Below are 20,251 nucleotides of genomic sequence, written 5' to 3'. Positions count from 1 at the left end.
GGCACACCTTGTGACGATGAGGTCCAGCTGGTGCCAACGATAACCCCCTTATTCAAAAAGGGAGGGAGGCAGAAAGTAGGAAACTATAGACCAGTTAGTTTAACATGTGTCATTGGGAAATTGTGAAAATCCATTATTAAGGAAGTAATAACAGGACATTTAGAAAGTCAAAACGCAATCCGTCAGAGTCAACATGGTTTTATGAAGGGTAAATCGTGTTTGACTAATTTGCTAGAGTTCTTCGAAGATGTAACAAGTAAAGTGGATAATTGGGATCCTGCAGATATGGTATATCTGGACTTCCAGAAGGCATTGATAAGGTGCTGCACAGAAGGTTAATACACAAGGTAAGATCACATGGGGTTAGGGGCAATTTATTAGCTTGGATAGAGGATTGGCTAACCAACAGAAAACAGAAAGTCGGGATAAATGTGTCCTTTTCTGGTTGACAAGATGCAACTAGTGGAATGCCATAGGGTTCGATCCTCGGGCCCCAATTATTTACAATCTATATTAATGACTTGGATGCAGGGATAGAAGGTACTATAGCCAAATTTGCAGATGACAGTAAAATAGGTGGGATAGTAAGTTGCAATAAAGAAATAAGAAATTTACAAATGGATATAGATAGGATTGGTGAATGGGCCAAAATTTGGCAGATGGAGTTTAACGTTGTTAAGTGTGAGGTTATCCATTTTGGTCGGAAGAATAGAAAGACAAATTATTATCTAAATGGAGAGAAATTTCAGAGTGTTTCGGTGCAGAGGGATCTGGGTGTCCTCATGCATGAATTGCAGAAAACTAGTATGCAGGTGCAGCAGGTAATAAGGAAGGCAAATGGAATTTGGGCATTTATTGCTAAAGGAATAGAGTATAAAAGTAGGGAAGTGTTGCTGCAACTGTACAAGGCATTAGTGAAACCGCACCTGGAGTATTGCGTACAGTTTTGGTCCCCTTACTTGAGGAGGGAAGTAGTTACATTGGAGTTCAGAGGAGGTTCACTAGATTGATTCCAGAGATGAGGGGTTTGTCTTATGAAAAGAGATTGAGCAATTTAGGCCTTTACTCTCGAGTTTAGAAGAATGAGAGGAGATCTAATTGAAGTATATAAGATGATTAAGGGGATTGCCAAAGTCGACGTAGAGAGGATGTTTCCTCTTGTGGGGCAATCTAGAACGAAAAGTCATAGTTTTAGGATAAGGGGTAGCAGATTTAAAACAGAGATGAGGAGAAATTACTTCTGTCAAAGGGTCGTGAGTCTGTGGAATTCACTACCCCAGAGTGCGGTGGATGCCGGGACATTGAGTAAGTTTAAGGAGGAGATAGACAGATTTTTAATTAGTAATGGGTTGAAGGGTTATGGAGAACGGGCAGGAAAGTGAAGTTGAGGCCGAGATGAGATCAGCCATGATCGTATTGAATGGCGGAGCAGGCTTGAGGGGCTGAATTGCCTACTCCTGCTCCTAGTTCTTATGTTCTTATATTCTTAATGATGGACTCTAGCATTTTCCCAGTGACCGATGTTAGGCTGACTGGCCTATAGCTTTTTGTCTCCCTTCCTTCTTGAACAGGGGCGTCACCATTAGCAGTTTTCCAGTCCGCTGGGACCCTCCAGTGAGTTCTGGAATATTTCGACCAACGCCTCCACCATCTCTGCAACCACTTCCTTTAAAACCCTTGGATGCAGGCCATCAGGTCTTGGCGACTTGTCTGCCTTTAGTCTCATTAGTTTGTCAAATACTTTGTCCCTCGTGATTTTTTTTTTTAGAGATACAGCACTGAAACAGGCCCTTCGGCCCACCGAGTCTGTGCCGACCATCAACCACCCATTTATACTAATCCTACACTAATCCCATATCCCTATCACATCCCCACCTGTCCCTATATATTTCCCTACCACCTACCTATACTAGGGGCAATTTATAATGGCCAATTAACCTATCAACCTGCAAGTCTTTGGCATGTGGGAGGAAACCGGAGCACCCGGAGGAAACCCACGCAGACACAGGGAGAACTTGCAAACTCCGCACAGGCAGTACCCAGAATCGAACCCGGGTCCCTGGAGCTGTGAGGCTGCGGTGCTAATCACTGCGCCACTGTGCCGCCACAGTGACTGTTATGAGATCTTTCCTCCCATTAGCTTCTTGCTTATCTGATATCTGTGGGATGCTTATAGTGTCCTCTACCATGAAGACCGTTGCAAAATATTGGTTTAAATTATCTGCCATTTCCCTGTTCCTCGTTATCAATTCTCCAGTAGCATCCTCAAAGGATCCCACGCTCACTTTAGCTACTTTCTTTTCTTTTTATATACCCGTAGAAGCTCTTGCTGTTTGTTTTTATATTTCTTGTCCATTTACTTTCATCAATTTTTTCCCTCTTTATTAGCTTTTTAGTCATCCACTGCTGGTTCCCAAAAAAAAATCCCAATCTTCTGGCGTACCACTAGTTTTCGCTGCTTTGTACGCATTAGTTTTTGATTGGATACTCTACTTGACCACCTTTGTTAACCACGGGTGGTTCATCCTTCTCATTGAGTCCTTTTTTGACCGAGATAAATTTTTGCTGAGCGTTAAGAAATATCTGCTTAAATGTCAGCCACTGCTCATCCACTGACCTTCCCCTTAGTCTATTTTCCCAGCCACCTTTCGACAACCCTTTCTTCATACCTCCGTAGTTGCCCTTGTTTAAGTTGAGGACACTGGTTTGAGACCCGAGTTGCTCGCCCTCAAACTGAATTTGAAATTCTACCATGTTGTGATCGCTACTCCCTAGAGGATCCTTAACTACGATATCTCTTATTAATTCTACCTCATTACACATTCCTAGATCTAAAATAGCCAGTTCCCGGGTAGGTTCTGCAACGTATTGCTCTAAGTAACAATCGCTGATGCACCCTACAAATTCGTCTTCCATGTTACCTCTGCCAATCTGATTTGTTCAGTCAATATGCAGATTAAAATCACCCATGACAATTGTAGCGCCCTTCTTACACGCCTCCGTTATTTCCCAATTTATACTTTGTCCTAAAGTTAAGCAACTCTTCGGGGGCCTATAGACGACTCCCACCCGTGCTGCCTTCCCCTTGCAGTTCCTTATTTCCACCCAAACTGATTCCACATCACGATCTATTGCACCTATATCACTATTAACCACCACACTGATACCTTCCTTTATTAACAAAGCTACCCCACCTCCTTTTCCTTTTTGCCTGTTTTTCCGGGATGTCGAATATCCTTGAATATTGAGGTCCCAGTCTTGGTCACCCTGCAACCACGTCTCTAATAGCTATCAAGTCATATTCATTTACTTCTATTTGTGCCGTCAACTCATCTATCTTGTTACAAATGCTGCATGTGTTCAGATAAAGAGCCTTAAGCTTTGACTTTTTGCCATTATTACTCATTCTGGTTCTAATTTCTGCTGCACTCTTCTGCTTATATTTTCTGCCCCTTCCTGTCACAGTTTGATTACCGTTTGCCTCTTCATTACCCCGCACCATGCTCTCTTGTTTCTTTTTGATTTTTCAAACTTCCTTTCAATTGAATCCTTCCCCCCACTAGTTAGTTTAAAATCCTATCTACAATCCTAATTATATGATTCGTCAGGACACAGGTCGCAGCATGGTTCAAATGAAGCCCGTCCCAACGGAACAGCTCTCTCCTTCCCCAGTACTGGTGCCAGTGCCCCATGAATCGGAACCTATTTCTCCCACACCAATCCTTGAGCCACGTGTTTACCCCTCTAATCTTATTTACCCTATGCCAATTTGCACGTGGCTGAGGCAGTAATCCGGAGATTATTACCTTTGTGGTTCTGTTTTTTAATTTACCCCGAGTTGCTCATAGTCCCTCAGCAGAACCTCGGGTCCTACCTATCTCATTGGTACCTACGTGGATCCTTCCCCTGCCACTCCAAGTTCCTCTCCAGCCCAGAAGAGATGTTTTTAACCTTGGCACCAGGTAGGCAACACAGTCTTCGGGACTCCCTGTCTTTGTTGCACAGAACAATATCTATTCCTCTAACTATGCTATCCCCTATTATTACTACATTTCTCTTTTCACCCCCCACTTGAATGGTGCTCTGAACCACGGTACTGTGGTCAGTTCACTCATCCTCCCTGCAGTCTGTGCCCTCGTCCACACCGGGAGCAAGAACCTCGTACCTGACGCTCCTCCAAAGCTAAATTCTGGATCCTCATACCTGCCTCACTTGCAGTCACACCCTCCTGTCCCTGACCACGGTCCAAATTTGATGTAATTAATCTAAGGGGTGTGACTGTCTCCTGAAACACAGTATCCAGGTAGCACTCCCCCTCCCTGATGTGTCACAGTGTCCGCAGCTCAGAATCCAGCTCATCAACTCTGAGCTGAAGAGTCTCGAGCAGCCAACACTTGCTACAGATGTGCACCATGGATCACACTGGCGTCCACCAGCTCCCACATACTACAGCTGCAACACATCGCCTGCCCAGCCATCTCTATTCTATTCTAATTAATTAATTTGGATGTTAAATATTTTAAAAGTGAATTTCTTGACTGTACTCCAGCTGTAACAACGTCTCTTGATTTAAACCACTGGCCAATCAAAAGAGACACAGAAACGATACCCACCGACCACCTACCTGTTTTCCTGTGTCATCGCACTTCGGCTCTGACAGGTAGAAGGGGCTCTCTGCCACTGGTTTTTATCTCCCACCACCGCTGCCCTTCTCACGCAGGTTCGCTCTCCAGACAGAGAGAGAGGGAGAGGAGGGGGGGACAGACAAAGAGAGAGGGAGAGGAGGGTGTGCGGGCAGGAGAGAGGGAGAGGAGGAGGGCGGGCGGGAGAGGAGGAGGGCAGGCGGGGCAGAGGGAGAGGAGGAGGGCGGGCAGGAGAGGAGGGCGGGCGGGGTAGAGGGAGAGGGAGAGGAGGAGGAGGGCGGGCGGGGGAGAGGGAGGGAGAGGAGGAGGAGGAGGAGGGCGGGCGGGAGAGAGGGAGAGGAGGAGGGCGTGCAGGCAGGGGAGAGGGAGAGGAGGAGGGCGTGCAGGCAGGGGAGAGGGAGAGGAGGAGGGCGTGCGGGCAGGAGAGAGGGAGAGGCGGAGGAGGGCGGGCTGGCAGGAGAGAGAGAGGGAGAGGAGGAGGGCAGGAGAGGGAGAGGGAGAGGGAGAGGGAGAGGAGGAGGAGGGCGGGCGGGGGAGAGGGAGAGGAGGAGGAGGAGGAGGGCGGGCGAGAGGGAGAGGGAGAGGCGTAGGAGGGCGTGCGGGAGAGAGGGAGAGGAGGAGAAGGGCGTGCGGGAGAGAGGGATTGGCTAGCTAACCGGAAACAGAGAATGGGCATAAATGGGTCATTTGCTGGTTAGCAAGATGTGACAAGTGGTGTGCCACAGGGATCTGTGCTGGGGCCTCAACTTTTTACAGTTTATATAAATGACTTTGATGAAGGGTCCGAAGGTATGGTTGCTACATTTGCTGATAACACTAAGATAGATAAGAAAGTAAGTTGTGAAGAGGACATAGAGTCTTCAAAGCGCTACAGATAGATTAAGTGAGTGGGCAAAGATCTGGCAAATGGAGTATAATGTGGAAAAATGTGAAATTGTCCATTTTGGCAGGTAGAATAAAAAAGAAGCATATTATCTAAATGGTGAGAGGTTGCAGAGCTGAGATGTAGAGGGATCTGGGTGTCCTAGTGCATGAATCGCAAAAGGTTAGTATGCAGGTACAGCAAGTAATTAGGAAAACTAGTAGAATGTTTATTGCGAGGGGAACTGAATACAAAAAGTAGGGAGGTTATGCTTCAGTTATACAGAGCATTGGTAAGGCCACATTTGGAGTACTGTGTTACAGTATTGGTCTCCTTATTTAAGGAGGGATGTAAATGCATTGGAAACAGTTCAGAGAAGGTTTCTTAGACTAATACCTGGAATAAGCGCGTGTCTTATGAGGAAACATTAGACGGGCTAGGCTTGTATCCACTGGAGTGTGACAGAGAAAGGGATAGAAATAGACAGAGAGATTGAGAGAAAGAGAGAGCAGATTGAGAGACAGAGGGCTGTTAAGAGTCAAATACGTTGGTGTGAGTCTGGAGTCGCATATCGGCCCAGAACGGGCAAGGCTTGTATCCGCTGGAGTTTAGAAGACTAAGAGGCGGTTTGATTGAAACATATAAGATCCTGAGGGATCTTGACAGGGTGGATGTGGAAAGGATGTTTCCTCTTGTGGGAGAATTTCGAACTAGGGGGTCACTGTTTAAAAATAAGGGGTCGCCAATTTAAGACCGAGATGAGAATTTTTTTCTCTCAGTGGGTCGTGGGTCTTTGGAATTCTCTTCCTCAAAAGGCAGTGGAAGCAGAGTCTTAGAATATTCTTAAGGCAAAGGTGGATAGATTCTTGGTGAGCAAGGGGGTGAAAGGTTATCTGGGTAGGTGGGACTGTGGAGTTGACGTTATAATCAGATCAGCCATGATCTTGTTGAATGGCGGAGCAGGATCGAGGGGCCGGGGGGCCTACTCCTGCTCCTAATTCCTATGTTCGTATGTTCGAAAGCTTTGGGCGAAGTGTAGTGAGTGATGACAGGAAGCAGCAAAGTGTCTTCTCTCTGCCTTGAGAATGTACTGTGGCTGTCGGTCACTCTCGCTTCAGACGACCTCATCAATTTATAGGTCAGAGGAAGCAAGTGAATAACCACTTGCTCTCTTCTCTCTGATTGGAGTCCATGTCTAATGGATGGGATTACCCAGTTAAATGGCCGTGCTTATTTCAAGTTCTATTAGCCTCTTTTTAAAAAATCAATCTTGGTTTTGTGCAGTGGTTGTGTTACTGGACCAGTGATTTAGAGAACAGAAGTTCAAATCCCACCAGTTTGAGAACTTGAATTGAGTTATTTTTTTTTAATCCTGGAAAGACAAACAAGGAAAAGTGACCATGAAGCTGTCGCATTGTTGTAAAATTCTCACTGGTTCATTAATTTCCTTTAGGTCTATATGTGACTCCAGTCTCTCAGCAACGTATTTGACTCTTAACAGCCCTTTATCTCTTAATCTGCTCTCTCTTTCTCTCCGTCTCTCTGTCACACTGGATTGATTCCTCTCGCTCTCTTCCGTTCTGTTTGTATCTAACCAGTGCAATATTTGGTCTGGGAGCTTAAAATGGAAATCGTCCCATCATAAACATGGTAAACAACCACAAGATATCTGTTCTCCCCACAGTTTCCAATGTTGCACTCTGTTAACTCTGGTTTTTAATCAAAAAAAATTCAGGGCTGCTGTGTGAAAAATATTTCCTTGGGAAAAGGACCTGGAAAAAGCATGTGTGGGGAATCGTGCTCCGTGTGATCAGGAACTACACAAGTCCAGAGAAATACAAATATTTATATACTCACTATTCCAGGATCATCTTGAATGCAAAGATAGCCCTCAGCTTCTTTACTGCAAACTGTTGTCTTCCTTGTATTGCTCTCCACCCACATTCCACTTCCCCTCCCAATCCCACTTCCTTCTGTGTCCAGCCCTGAAAAAAACACTCCCACTTCACTTACAACTGACCTACAAAATCCCAACTGTCCGGCCTATGGCCCTCCATTCACCACAAACGTTTTGCAGCTACCGATCTGTTCAACCACACCTCTACCTTTGTCCTAGTCCTCATTAAAATCATACTTACTCTGTCCTGGCAGTTACCCCGGTAGTGCCCTCATCTTGAGTCCCTTAAGTCCAAGTGATGCAGACTTGAATGGATATGGCGTTCCTGCTCCTAATTCGTGTGTTCGCAAGATCAACTGGTTTAGCTATTCTCCGCCAGATCTGGTTGGACCACATAAAGCACTCTCGGTCCCTGCTCTTGTCTGTCAAAACTGCTCATAATTCCAGAATCATCTTGGAATGCAAATATAGCCCCGGCTTCTTTTCTACACTGCAACTGACTTCTTAAACCCCTCTCCCCTTCCCCTCTGCCCTCACTTCCAACAAGTGCGAAGAGCTCATGCATTTCTTTGTCACTAAGATTGAGACCATCCGATTAGCTGTCTGTGTCCCTCCCTTACCCTAGCTCATTGGCCCAAACTTCTTCTAAAGTATGCAAGTACATAGTTCCCTGAAAGTGGCAACACAGGTAAACAGGGTGGTGTAGAAGGCGTATGGCATGCTTGCCTTCATCGGCCGAGGCATTGAGTACAAGAGTTGGGACGTCATGTTACAGTTGTACATAACGGTTAAGCCGCATTTGGAGTACTGTGTGCAGATCTGGTCGCCGCACTACAGGAAAGATGTGATTAAGCTAGAGAGGGTGCAGAAAAGATTCACAAGGATGTTGCCTGGTTTGGAGGGCTTGAGTTTTAAAGAGAGATTGGATAGGCTGGGTCAGTTTTCTCTGGAGCGAGGGAGGCTGAGAGGGGACATGATAGAGGTATATAAAATTATGAGAGGCATAGATAGGGTAGATAGCCAGAGTCTTTTTCCCATGGTAAGGGTGACTAAAACTAGAGGGCATAGATTTAAGGTGAGGGAGGCAGTTTAAAGGGGATCAAAGGAGTAAATTTTTCACACAAAGAATAGTGGGTATCTGGAATGAGCTACCTGAGGAGGTGGTGGAGGCAGGAACAGTAGCGACATTTAAGAGGCATCTGGACAGGTACTTGAATGAGCAAGGCATAGAGGGATATGGAATTAATGCAGGCAGGTGGGATTAGTATAGATAGGCATTATGGTCGGCATGGATGCGGCGGGCCAAAGGGCCTGTTTCTATGCTGTACGACTCTATGACTCTAAAGTCCCCCTACCCTAGCTCTGAACTCGCATCTTTCTCTAGTTTGTCTCCTATCTTATCTCATGCCCTCTCTGAGCTCATCTTGTCCTTGAGACCCACCTCCTACTGCTTCAAACCTTTTCTCACCAAATTGCTAACAATTCATCTCCCCTTCCTTCCTTCCACATTGTCTCTCATCAGGTGCTGTCCCCCTCTCCTTCAAATTTGCCATCATTGCCCTTCTCAAAAAAACAGCCCTTGACCCTTCAGTCCTTGCAAACTTCCAGCCCAGCTCCAATCTCCCATTCTTCTCCAAAGTCACTGAAAGTGTTGGCACTTCCCAAATCCATGCCCAGCTTTTCCCGAACACCATGTTTGAATCCCTCCAATCAGGTTTCCGCCCTGCTACAGTACCAAAATGGCTCTTATCAAACCCATAAATGCCATCCCCTGTGACTGTGACAAAGGTAAACTTGCCCTCCTCATCCTTCTTGACCTGACTCTGACTTTGACAGGTTTGACCACACCATGCCCCTCCACAGCCTCTCCATTGTCATCCAACTTGGTAGGACTGCGATCAGCTGATTCCATTCTTATCCAGTCGTAACCAGAGAATCACTTGCAATGGTTTCTCCTCCCGCTCCCACACATTTACCTCTAGTGTACCCCCTTCGGATCTGTCCTTGGCCCTTCCCCCCTCCCCCCCACCTCCTGTTTCTCATTGACATGCTGTCCCTGACCGACCTCATCTGAAAGCACAGCATCAGTTTCCACAAGTACGCTGATGACACCCAGGTCTACCTCATCACCACTTCTCTTGATCCTCCATCACCTCTAAATTGTCAGATTGCTTGTCCAACATCTAGTACTGGATGAGCAGAAATTCCCTGCAACTAAATATTGGGTAGAAGAAAGCCATTGTCTTTGGTTCCTGCCGCAAACTCCATTCCCTGGCCACTGACTCCCTGCCTATCCCTGGCAACTGTCTGAGGCTGAACCAGACTGTTCGCAACCTTGGTGTCATATTTGACCTTGATGAGCTTCTAACCACATATCCTCACTATCACTCAGACTGCCCATTTCCACCTCCATCACCCGACCCTGCTCCTTTTTATGGACAGGTGGTAAGTGATGTGGATGGTTCTTACATTTTACCTCCCAACTGACCACAATCGTGTTTTATTTAAAATAATGAGTTAGTCCCTGAGTGTTTTTAGGGTCAAATAACCAGACAAATGACAGGTTTTCTTGTAGGTTTAAAACAGAAGATTAACTATTTATTGAACAATATTCGTTCCCTGAAATGTTCACTACACCACTTATGCGCACATGCACTCTCAAGAGAAGATAGAAGGTAAAGGGTAAAAGTTCAAGGTGTGGTAGATGTTTGTAGTTTACTGTAAACCTGCTGAATCTTGATTTGATTTGATTTAGAGATACAGCACTGAAACAGGCCCTTCGGCCCACCGAGTCTGTGCTGACCATCAACCACCCATTTATACTAACCCTACACTAATCCCATATTCCTACCACATCCCCACCTGTCCCTATATTTCCCTACCACCTACCTATACTAGGGGCAATTTATAATGGCCAATTTACCTAGCAACCTGCAAGTCTTTTGGCTGTGGGAGGAAACCAGAGCACCCGGAGGAAACCCATGCAGACACAGGGAGAACTTGCAAACTCCACACAGGCAGTACCCAGAATTGAACCTGGGTCGCTGGAGCTGTGAGGCTGCAGTGCTAACCACTGTGCCGCCCAAGTGGTCTTCTAAGTGGTACAGTCTCTTTTAAAGGTGCAGGCCTGGGTGTTTGTAGTCTTGTACTTATTGAGGTTTTGTAGATTTCTGGTGGTTAAGATTTCAGACTGGAGGTGGCAGACACTTTCATTTCACTGCTGCACCAAGTTGAAGTGTAGAATTAGCAGTAGGGCTTCCCCTTGTTCTTTTTAAGGCTGGATCTTTCCACAGCCCCTAGCCTTCTGTGATGTTGCTGTGATCTCTGCCTCTCTCTCCAGAGAGTTTACTTTTAAGGTTAAAATTCATCACGTTAGCATTTCTGTTATTTGATACATGGCCTTCTCCCCTGGTGTGATCACACAATGGATCAGGATGTGGAATCCATAGTTGTCTGTTGATGTCTGGATGAGTATCTTTGTGTTATGATGTGGCTGCATCACACCACCTTTATCTCCGAAGGAGACGTTTCAATTCAGGAGTGTGTCTTGATGGCTTCAGGATGGGTGCAGTCGACATCTCTTAGTCTGGAATATATCCTTTTGTCCTTTTGAGACAGTGAGGCAGTTTCTGAATACAAGACCAGGCCATCTGGCCTTTGGTGGCCATCTTTGCAGCACATTGTCTACTTTTTTATAAAAGAAAAAGTCAATTTCAAAGAGTCCACATTGATTAAAGTTTGTATCTTCGTATCTTAAAAGTTAGTAATATATGTCTTTACACCCCAGCTGCACCAAAATACACACATTCTACACTCATTTTGACATCCACACCTCAATCTTACAATTGATACAGCAGTATTGTCTGCAACAGCCATTTCCTGTTTGAGTTTCTCATCGCCTTTTTTTTGCATGAGGCACAATTATAATTGAATTTTTTTTTTTTGGGTGTTGAGGTTTGGCCCTAGGAAGGCTTTTGTTTAGAAACCATGATGCCATCTGTCTGTTTCCCACTTTTAAATCTCAGTTATGTGGTGTCAAACGGGGTTGGATTTCTCTAGCATTTGTTTGTAGTACTTGAGGAATCTTAATACCAACAAACGTGGTTTTTGGTGAGCTTTGGGCTAAGTGGGAACTCAAGTTTAGCTTTTTAGTCCTTGAAGGGATTGAATTTCAAAGGCTGTTGTAGAGGCATCTTTTCTGTTCCAAGGTTTGTAATATGCAAATTTGCATTACTGCATTGTTTCTCGCTGTTAAATTTCACTGCCTGTACAGGCCTCAACCCCTTAACTGCTGCTTCCACAACACATGGATTTAACAGTTCAGGTTCTGGCACATTGATAATTCTTGTCTCTAGTGTGACAGCAGGTGGTAAACTGTTTTTTGCCCCTGTGAGGAGGTTCTCCTCCTGCACTTTGTCCTTAGTGGGTTCTGAATCTAATTTGCTGGATTCTGACTGTTTGATTCTTCAGTAAATGCACACTGACTTCACTTTTACTTTTCTCGTGAGGTAGTTTTTGAATACACGGCCAGGTCATCTGACTTTCGGCTACCATCTTTGCAGTGCATTGTCCATTTTTTTAAAGAGTCAATTTCAAAGAGTCCACATTGAATAAAGTTCATATCTTAAATGTTAGGAATATGTGTCTTTACTGGGCATGACACCCTGCTTCAGCTCATCGGCTGAAACCCTCATCCATGCCATTGCTACTTTTAGACTTGACTATTCCAAAGCACTCCTGGGCAACCTCCCACATTCTACCCCATCCTCTCACATTCTACCCTCCCCAAATTCAAAACTCTGCTGCCCGTGTCCTGACTCCTCCTCTTAGTTCCAATTCACCCATTACCCCTGTGCTCACTGACCTACACTAATTGGTTCCCGATTAAGCAATGCCTTGATTTTAAAATTCCCGTCCCTGTTTTCAAATCCCTCCGTGGTCTCGCCTTTCCCTATCTCTGAACCTCCTCCAGCCCCACAACCTTCCAATATATCAGTGCTCCTCCAATACTGACCTGTTGCCCATTCCTGATTTTAATTGCTGCACCATTGGTCGCTGTGCCTTCAGCTGCCGAGGCCCTAAGCCCTGGAATTGCCTCCCTAAATTTCTCCAGCTCTCTACCTCTCTTTCTTCCTTTTAAGGTGTTCCTTAAAAACTACCTCTTTGACCAAGCTTTCAGTCATTTGCCCTAATATTTTATAATGTGGCTCGATGTCAAATTTTAGATTAGATTAGATTAGAGATACAGCACTGAAACAGGCCCTTCGGCCCACCGAGTCTGTGCCGAACATCAACCACCCATTTTATACTAATCCTACACTAATCCCATATTCCCAAACATCCCCACTTGTCCCTATATTTCCCTACCACCTACCTATACTAGTGACAATTTATAATGGCCAATTTACCTATCAACCTGCAAGTCTTTTGGCTTGTGGGAGGAAACCGGAGCACCCGGAGAAAACCCACGCAGACACAGGGAGAACTTGCAAACTCCACACAGGCAGTACCCGGAATCGAACCCGGGTCCCTGGAGCTGTGAGGCTGCGGTGCTAACCACTGCGCCACTGTGCCGCCCTTATGTTCTATAATGCTCCTGTGAGGTGTCTTGGGACATTTTACTATGTGAAAGCTGCTTTCTAAATACAAGTTTTTCTTGTTTTACAAAAGAAGTGTTTAGGCAAGTTTATTTGTTTGCAAATAAATGATGCACTTGAATCAGTTTGGAAAATGGTCATTGCTTCAAAGCATGTCCTGCTTCAAAGGAGAACTGGATAAATATATGAAGCAGATCAAATACAGGTCTGTGGGATTAGCTTTGGATTGCTGATTCTTCCGCACAAATACAATGGCCTGGAAACATCTGTGGCATTGGTGGTGGTTTGACTTTATTCAACGCTTCCAGGTAGTTCACCACACACCTTCAGGAAATACAATACCCCTTTAACTCCTCCCTGGCACCCCAATCCTTGCTGTCAGCAATTATAACCTCTGTATAAGTAATTCTGTTGCTTCAATTTTAGTCTAAATCACTGGGTACAATAACAATGTGTCTTTAACAGAGTAAAATGTCCCAAACTGCTTCACAGGAGTGATTAGCAAGTAAAATTTGCCAATTAAGGAAATATTAGGACGGATGACCAAAAGCTTGGTCAAAGAGGTAGATTTTAAAGAGTGATTTGAGGAAGGAGAGGTTGGAAGTGAGGAGGGGAGGCTTAGGGAGGGAATTAAGAGTTTTAGGGCCTAGGCAGCTGAAGGCACAGCTGCCAATGGTGGAGCAATGAAAATTGGGGCTGCTCAAGAGGCAAGAATTAGAGGAGGGCAGAGGGTTATGGGGCTGGAGGAGGTTACCAAGATAGGGAGGTAAAAGGCCATTGAGGGATTTAAATAGGTGGATGAGAACTACGGCTCATAAACTCTCAGCCTTGTTGATTTAAAATAAATGAGCAGCATCGATAGATGCAGCCCTCATCAGCGATGTTCAAAAAGCTTGATTTGTATGAAATCACTAACCTGAAACCTCTTCTATTGCAGCTGGTGATGTCGCTAACCAAAGTTGAAGTGATGTGAGAAGAGAGAGGGGGCAAAGGACGAGGTTACCTGCCGCCTCCTGCTCATTGCTGTAGCCGTGGTTGATGAATATCTTAGGATAGTGGATATTTTGTCGACTGCCAGCTCAGGATGCTGAGGGCCACTGATGGAGACTGCCGGCTTAACAGGCGTCTGCTGTGGTCCTCTGAGACCTCTCATCGTCATGGCAATGGCACCGCCAGTGGCTACAGTGAGCTGAAGGCATACGCTGATTGATTCTGGTTTGTTCAGCAGCCTCGGGAGGAGAGAGAGACATTTCATGGGAGGAAGAAGCAAGAAAATGAAATTTCCATTCTATTGGTGTTAAGTTGTGAGCGGCTTATGGGAAATATCTAAAGGAAAGTACACAGTGACCCTTTGGGCAGCGAGTGAGGTTAGATTTCCCCGTCATGGCTTCTGATCAAACGTGATTGTGATTGTGAGAGGGTTTCTTCCCCCTCTCTCTCTTTCTTTTAATTTAAAAACCGTTTTTTTCCCCATAACTCTTGCCGATTTATATCATGCTCCGGAACGGAGTTGTTGGGAATGTAGGGCAGCCATGCATGTTACGATTGTCCAATCGCATCCGATTAACCTGGCTCAGCTTCACCCTGTTCATCATACTGGTTTTCTTCCCACTGATTGCTCATTACTACCTGACCACCATCGACAATCTCGATGATTCAGGCCCCCGCATTTTCGAGCCACGCTCGGGCAATGCCCTGTGCGAAGTCAAGCACGTGCAAGACCTGTGCCGCATCCGAGAGTCGGTCAGTGAGGAGCTACTCCAGCTTGAGGCCAAGCGGCAGGAACTCAACAGCGAAATTGCCAAACTCAACCTGAAGATCGAGTCTTGTAAGAAGAGCATCGAGAATGCCAAGCAGGACCTGCTGCAGCTCAAAAACGTCATCAGCCAAACCGAGCACTCCTACAAGGAGCTGGTGGCTCAGAACCAGCCAAAGCTCTCGCTGCCAATCCGCCTGTTGCCAGAGAAAGACGAGACCAACTTCCCATTGCCAAAGTCCCCCAACAGCTGCCGCTTGTACTCTTGCTTCGATTATTCCCGCTGTCCGCTTACATCTGGATTTCCCGTTTACATCTACCCACTGGACCAGTACCAATTCAGTGCTTTTATCGATCCATTAATTAAACAGGCATTCCAGGCAACTGCTCGGACTAACATCTACATCACAGACAATCCCCATGTTGCCTGTGTCTACATGGTCTTGATTGGGGAGCTGCAGGACTCATCGGCACTGAAATCCATTGACCTTGAAAAGCAGTTGCACTCCCTCCCTTACTGGCGGTCGGATGGACACAATCATCTTCTCATCAACCTGTCTAGGAGGTCCCAGACACAGAATCTGCTCTACAATATCAGCACAGGCAGGGCCATGGTTGTTCAGTCTACCTTCTACGATGTGCAGTATCGTCCCGGGTTTGATATCATCCCCTCACCGCTGATCCACGCCATGTCTGAGCCCAACTTCCTGGAGATCCCTCCCCAGGTTCCGGTCAAAAGGAAGTATCTCTTCAGCTTTCAGGGAGAGAAGATCGAGTCGCTCATGTCCAGCTTACAAGAAGCCCGTTCCTTTGAGGAGGAGATTGAGGGCAACGCTCCAGCCGATTATGATGATAGGATCATCGCCACCTTGAAGGCTGTCCAGGACAGTAAGTTGGACTTGGTCCTTGTGGAGTTCACCTGCAAAAACCAGCCTCGGCCCGCCATGCCTACTGAGTGGGCGCTTTGTGGCGAGAGGGATGACAGGCTGGAGTTGTTGAAATTGTCCTCTTTTGTATTAATCATAACACCGGGGAACAACCATCTCATTGCTTCAACTGGCTGTTCCATGAGACTTTTCGAAGCCTTGGAAGTTGGGGCCATCCCAGTAATCCTCGGGGAGCATGTGCAGTTGCCGTATCATGACACAATACACTGGAGTGAGGCAGCTCTCGTGGTGCCAAAGCCTCGCATTACAGAAGTCCACTTCCTCCTAAGAAGTATCTCAGACAGTGACCTTCTCAACATGAGACGCCAGGGCCGTTTCTTATGGGAGACCTACTTTTCCACCTCTGATAACGTGCTGAGCACCATTCTGTCCACCGTGCGGACTAGGATACAAATTCCTGCCGCTCCCATCGCAGAAGAGCCCTCCAAGGAGATCCCTCATAAGACAGGAAAGGCCGCTGGCACTGATCCCAACATGGCAGACACTGGAGACCTGGACTTGGGGCCTGTTGAGACCGAGCCACCCTATGCCTCTCCCAAATACCTGCGGAACTTCACAGTCACTGTCCGCGATACTTACAGAGCCTGGAACCTGGCCCCTGGACCATTCCACCTCTTTCCACATACCCCACTCGACCCCACTTTACCCTCAGAAGCCAAGTTCCTTGGGTCCGGGACAGGGTTCCGGCCAATAGGCGCAGGAGCCGGGGGCTCTGGGAAGGAGTTCCAAGCTGCGTTGGGTGGGAATGTTCCCAGGGAACAGTTTACAGTTGTAATGTTGACCTATGAGCGCGAGGAAGTCCTGATGAACTCTTTGGAGAGGCTGAATGGCCTTCCTTACTTGAATAAAGTTGTTGTCGTGTGGAATTCTCCCAAGCCACCATCCGAAGACCTTGTGTGGCCTGATATCGGAGTGCCCATTGTGGTAAGCTTGTTTTTTATTCTGGTTTATCTCTCTATTTCAGTTCAGTAATGTTCTGTGTCAAAAAGAACCAGACTTCCAGGCTCAGGAAGGATCTCCTTGAAACTGTGCAGATAAATCATCTATTGACTTTCTAGAAGTCAAGGAGCCTCGCGTGTTTTGTCAAGTTACTTTATCCTTCCCCTCAGCTGGAGTTGGGATCTGTACCATGAATTAGTAGAGTCTCGGTGATTGACCAGGCTATAGGATCAATTGTTTGTATTTTGCGTGCATTACGTTGCCATTGTTAACCCTCTGTAATGTTATGGGCTGAATTTGTACAATTTGAAGTCACAATGTCACTTGGACCTATTGCATTGTGTTTTCCTTGACTTCCTCTTGTGATCCTGAACTGCTCCCTTAACACCTTAGAATTCTAGAGCCCAGAGGACGATTGGAATTGCCTAACAAATAAATAAATCTCTGATGTAAATAAAATTATCTGTTCTCAGTGCTGCTTACTTGGATGCACAGACCTGAAGCACAATCAGTTGACTGAATTTCCAGGTGCTGCCAGGTTAAGCATTTGCAGGAAATCCAGTAAAAGAGTGCCACCATTTTGGTTTCCCTTACTTATTTTTACAAATGGGGCAAAAGAAAGTGGTTTTATTTCTCTTTGAAAATTTTCCTCTCATTGACTCGGGAATAGCAACAATAACTTGTATTTATATAGCACCTTTAACAGAGTAAAACATCCCAAGGCCCTTCACAGGAGCATTGTGAGACAAAATGTGACATCAAGCCAAAGAGGGAGATATTGGGTCAGGGGACCAAAAGCTTGGTCAAAGAGGTAGGCTTAAAGGAGTGACTTAAAGGAGGAAAGAGAGGCAGAGAGGTTTAAGGAGGGAATTCCAGAGCTTAGGGCCTTGACAGATGAAGGCACGGCCACCAGTGGGGCACAAGAAGTGAGGGATGAGCCTGAGTTGGAGGAACGCAGATCTGTCAGAGGGTTACAGAGCTGCAGGAGAGCCCTGTCTGCCCCCTCCATTGGACATAAAAGATCCTACGGCACTATTTTGAAGAGAAGCAGGGGCGTTCTCCCCAGTGTCCTGGCCAATATTTATTCCTCAACATCACTTAAACAAATTATCTGGTTGTCACACTGCTGTTTGTGGGAGCTTGCTGTGTGCAAATTGGCTGCCACGTTTCCACATTACAACAGTGACCACACTTTAGAAATTCATTGGCTGTGAAGCACTTTAGGACAACCTGTAAACATAAAAGGTGCTAAATAAACACAAGGTTTTTCTTTCATTTGTTTGGCTCAAATAGCCACTTGATGTGATGCAAAGTAATGTCCCTGGGTAAATCGAGATTGTGGTTTTGTGCTTTTTGGGTTGTGCTGCATTTGTGAGGTGTAATGGTACTCGGTGCAAGACTGAGTTCTATAGCTAGGTAGCAAGATTGCTTGAGGATAGCTCTACTCCTTCACTTGTGTGTCTGCTGCTAAAAAGAAATGGGAGGAGCAAATGGCTTCCACTTGTTTCTAGCAACCTCGTTAGTGAAAGCTTTTGTGTGGTATAATTTTTACCTGGAAATGCTCCAATGCCAAGGGTATCTTGAGAATTGGCTCCAGGCACCAGTCGTTGGTTGCTATGGAGCCGTTCTATTCTGGTACATCGTGCTGTGTGCCGCACTGAGATGGACACTCGCGGAAAGCAGAGAGACTAGCATGAGTTGATACAAAGGTTTTGTCGTGTTATAGCATCAGGCTGGTCTGAACTGCCCCTTGGGAAACTGCACAAACCGCAGCAGATGAACAGGAATTTTCAGGAAGAACTATCAGTCGATTAAATGCATCATCCCCTTTGATAGATTAACCCATCATCTCGAAATACTCCTCAATCCTTTCCTTGTCCAGAAATATATATGGTGTGTCTGTATGTTTGTTTTGCTCTAATTAGAACAGTGACTACATTTCAAAAGTACTTAATTGGCTGTAAAGCACTGAGGTCATGAAAGGCACTAAATAAACGCAAAGGAGAAGGTGCAAGAAAAATTTACTAGGATGATACCAGTATTGTGAGGATATAATTAACAGGCTGGGACTCTTTTCTCCAGAAAAAGGAAGGCTGAGGGGTGACCTAGTAGAGATCCTTAAAATTATGAACGCATTTCGTAGGGTAGAAAATGTTTCTTATGTGGAGAGAGACGAAAACAAGGAGACATAAATATAAGAAAGTCTCCAATAAATCCAATAAGGAATTCAGGAGAATCTTCTTTACCTAGAGAATGGTAAGAATGTGGAACTCGTTACCACAAGTAGTAGTTGAGGCAAATAGCTTGGATGCATTTAAGGGGAATTTAGATAAGCACACGAGAGAGAAAGGAATAGAAGTATATGTTGATGGTTGAAGAGGGGTGGAAGGAGCATAAACAGCAGCATGGACATGTTAGGCCAAATTACCTTGTTTCTCTGCTGTAAATTCTAAGGAAGATATTTCCCACTCTTGCTAATGTTCTTCCTTGCTCGGTGCCTACTCTTATATTAGTTTTGGTCCCTCAGGTGCCTGCTGCCCTCCAGTATCACACCAGACTGGTCCTTTAAACGTGTGAGTTTACTGGTGTCTGTTGACCTTCTATTTGAAAAGGGTGCGGCCGGGGGGGGTGTGGGTAGGGGTGGCACCATGGCTGCACTTGATCTCCCAGTGACCAAGTACTGCTAGCCAGTGTCAGTGGAAAGCAATCAGGAGAGGGAAGCCAGATTGAACTTCCTCTCTTGCTAAGAGCAACTGTGGTCACCTACAGGTGCCATCTAACTTGGCACAGAGATGGCAGGGGCTGAAGACCTGGAATCCTTGTGGAATAAATACCTGATACTCACTGGATAAACTGATGGAGCTATAGGGTAAGGTCTCTCCTCCCCTCGCGCGCCATCTCTCTCCCCTCCCCTCCTCGCGCCCCTCCCCTACCCCGTCGCCTCCCCTCTCGCACCACTCTCTCCTCCCATCTCGCACCACTCGCTCCTCCCATTTCTTGCTCTCCTGCCTCCCCCTAAATATTTAAATGTAGTGAAAATAATTCAAAGTTGCCAACACTGATTTCAGAAAGGAGGATAATGCATGATCAACTGGTGCAGTTTGGCAAGGTACCATACAGGAGACAATTGGGGATAATTACAGGGTATGGAATTAGGGTGAGGGTGAAGGATCGGATTAAAAACCGTTTAGGGAGGAGAGTAGGAGATCAGGGCCATTCCTCAAGGGTGGTTGGAAATCGGTGGTCTGACAGGCTTCTGTTTATTGTATACATCAATGGCCACTTTGCCCCTGACCTCATTACAGCCTTGGTCCAAACATGGACAAAAGAGCTGAACTCAAGAGGTGAGGTGAGAGTGAATGTCCTTGACATCAAGGCAGCATTTGACTGAGTATGGCAATAAGGAGCCTCAGCAAAACTGGAGTCAATGGGAATCGGGGAAAATTCTCCGCTGGTTGGAGTCATGCCTAGCACAAAGGAAGATGGTTGTGGTTGTTGGAGGTCAGTCATCTCAGCTCCAGGACATCACTGCAGGCGTTCCTCAGGGTAGTGTCCTCAGCCCAATCATCTTCAGCTGCTTCATCAATGATCTTTCCTCAACCATAAGGTC

At 45.9% G+C, this 20,251-nt stretch overlaps 1 protein-coding gene across 4 annotated transcripts in view; it reads left to right on the top strand.

The window, feature by feature from the left end:
* Window positions 1-20,251, top strand: part of extl3 (exostosin-like glycosyltransferase 3) — a 91,067-nt gene that overhangs the window by 56,165 nt on the left and 14,651 nt on the right. For all 4 annotated transcript variants that reach the window (XM_068021014.1, XM_068020988.1, XM_068020998.1 and 1 more), the window contains one exon: window positions 13,937-16,626. In XM_068021014.1, coding sequence (XP_067877115.1) covers window positions 14,494-16,626 — 2,133 coding nt within the window. In that variant the 5' untranslated portion in view covers window positions 13,937-14,493. The remainder of the gene's footprint in view (window positions 1-13,936; window positions 16,627-20,251) is intronic.

This window comes from Heterodontus francisci, chromosome 3 (genome assembly GCF_036365525.1).
Source record: "Heterodontus francisci isolate sHetFra1 chromosome 3, sHetFra1.hap1, whole genome shotgun sequence".
Lineage (NCBI taxonomy): Eukaryota > Metazoa > Chordata > Chondrichthyes > Heterodontiformes > Heterodontidae > Heterodontus > Heterodontus francisci.
Note: the sequence above shows the minus strand (reverse complement) of the source record. Positions and strands in the feature narration are given on the sequence as shown.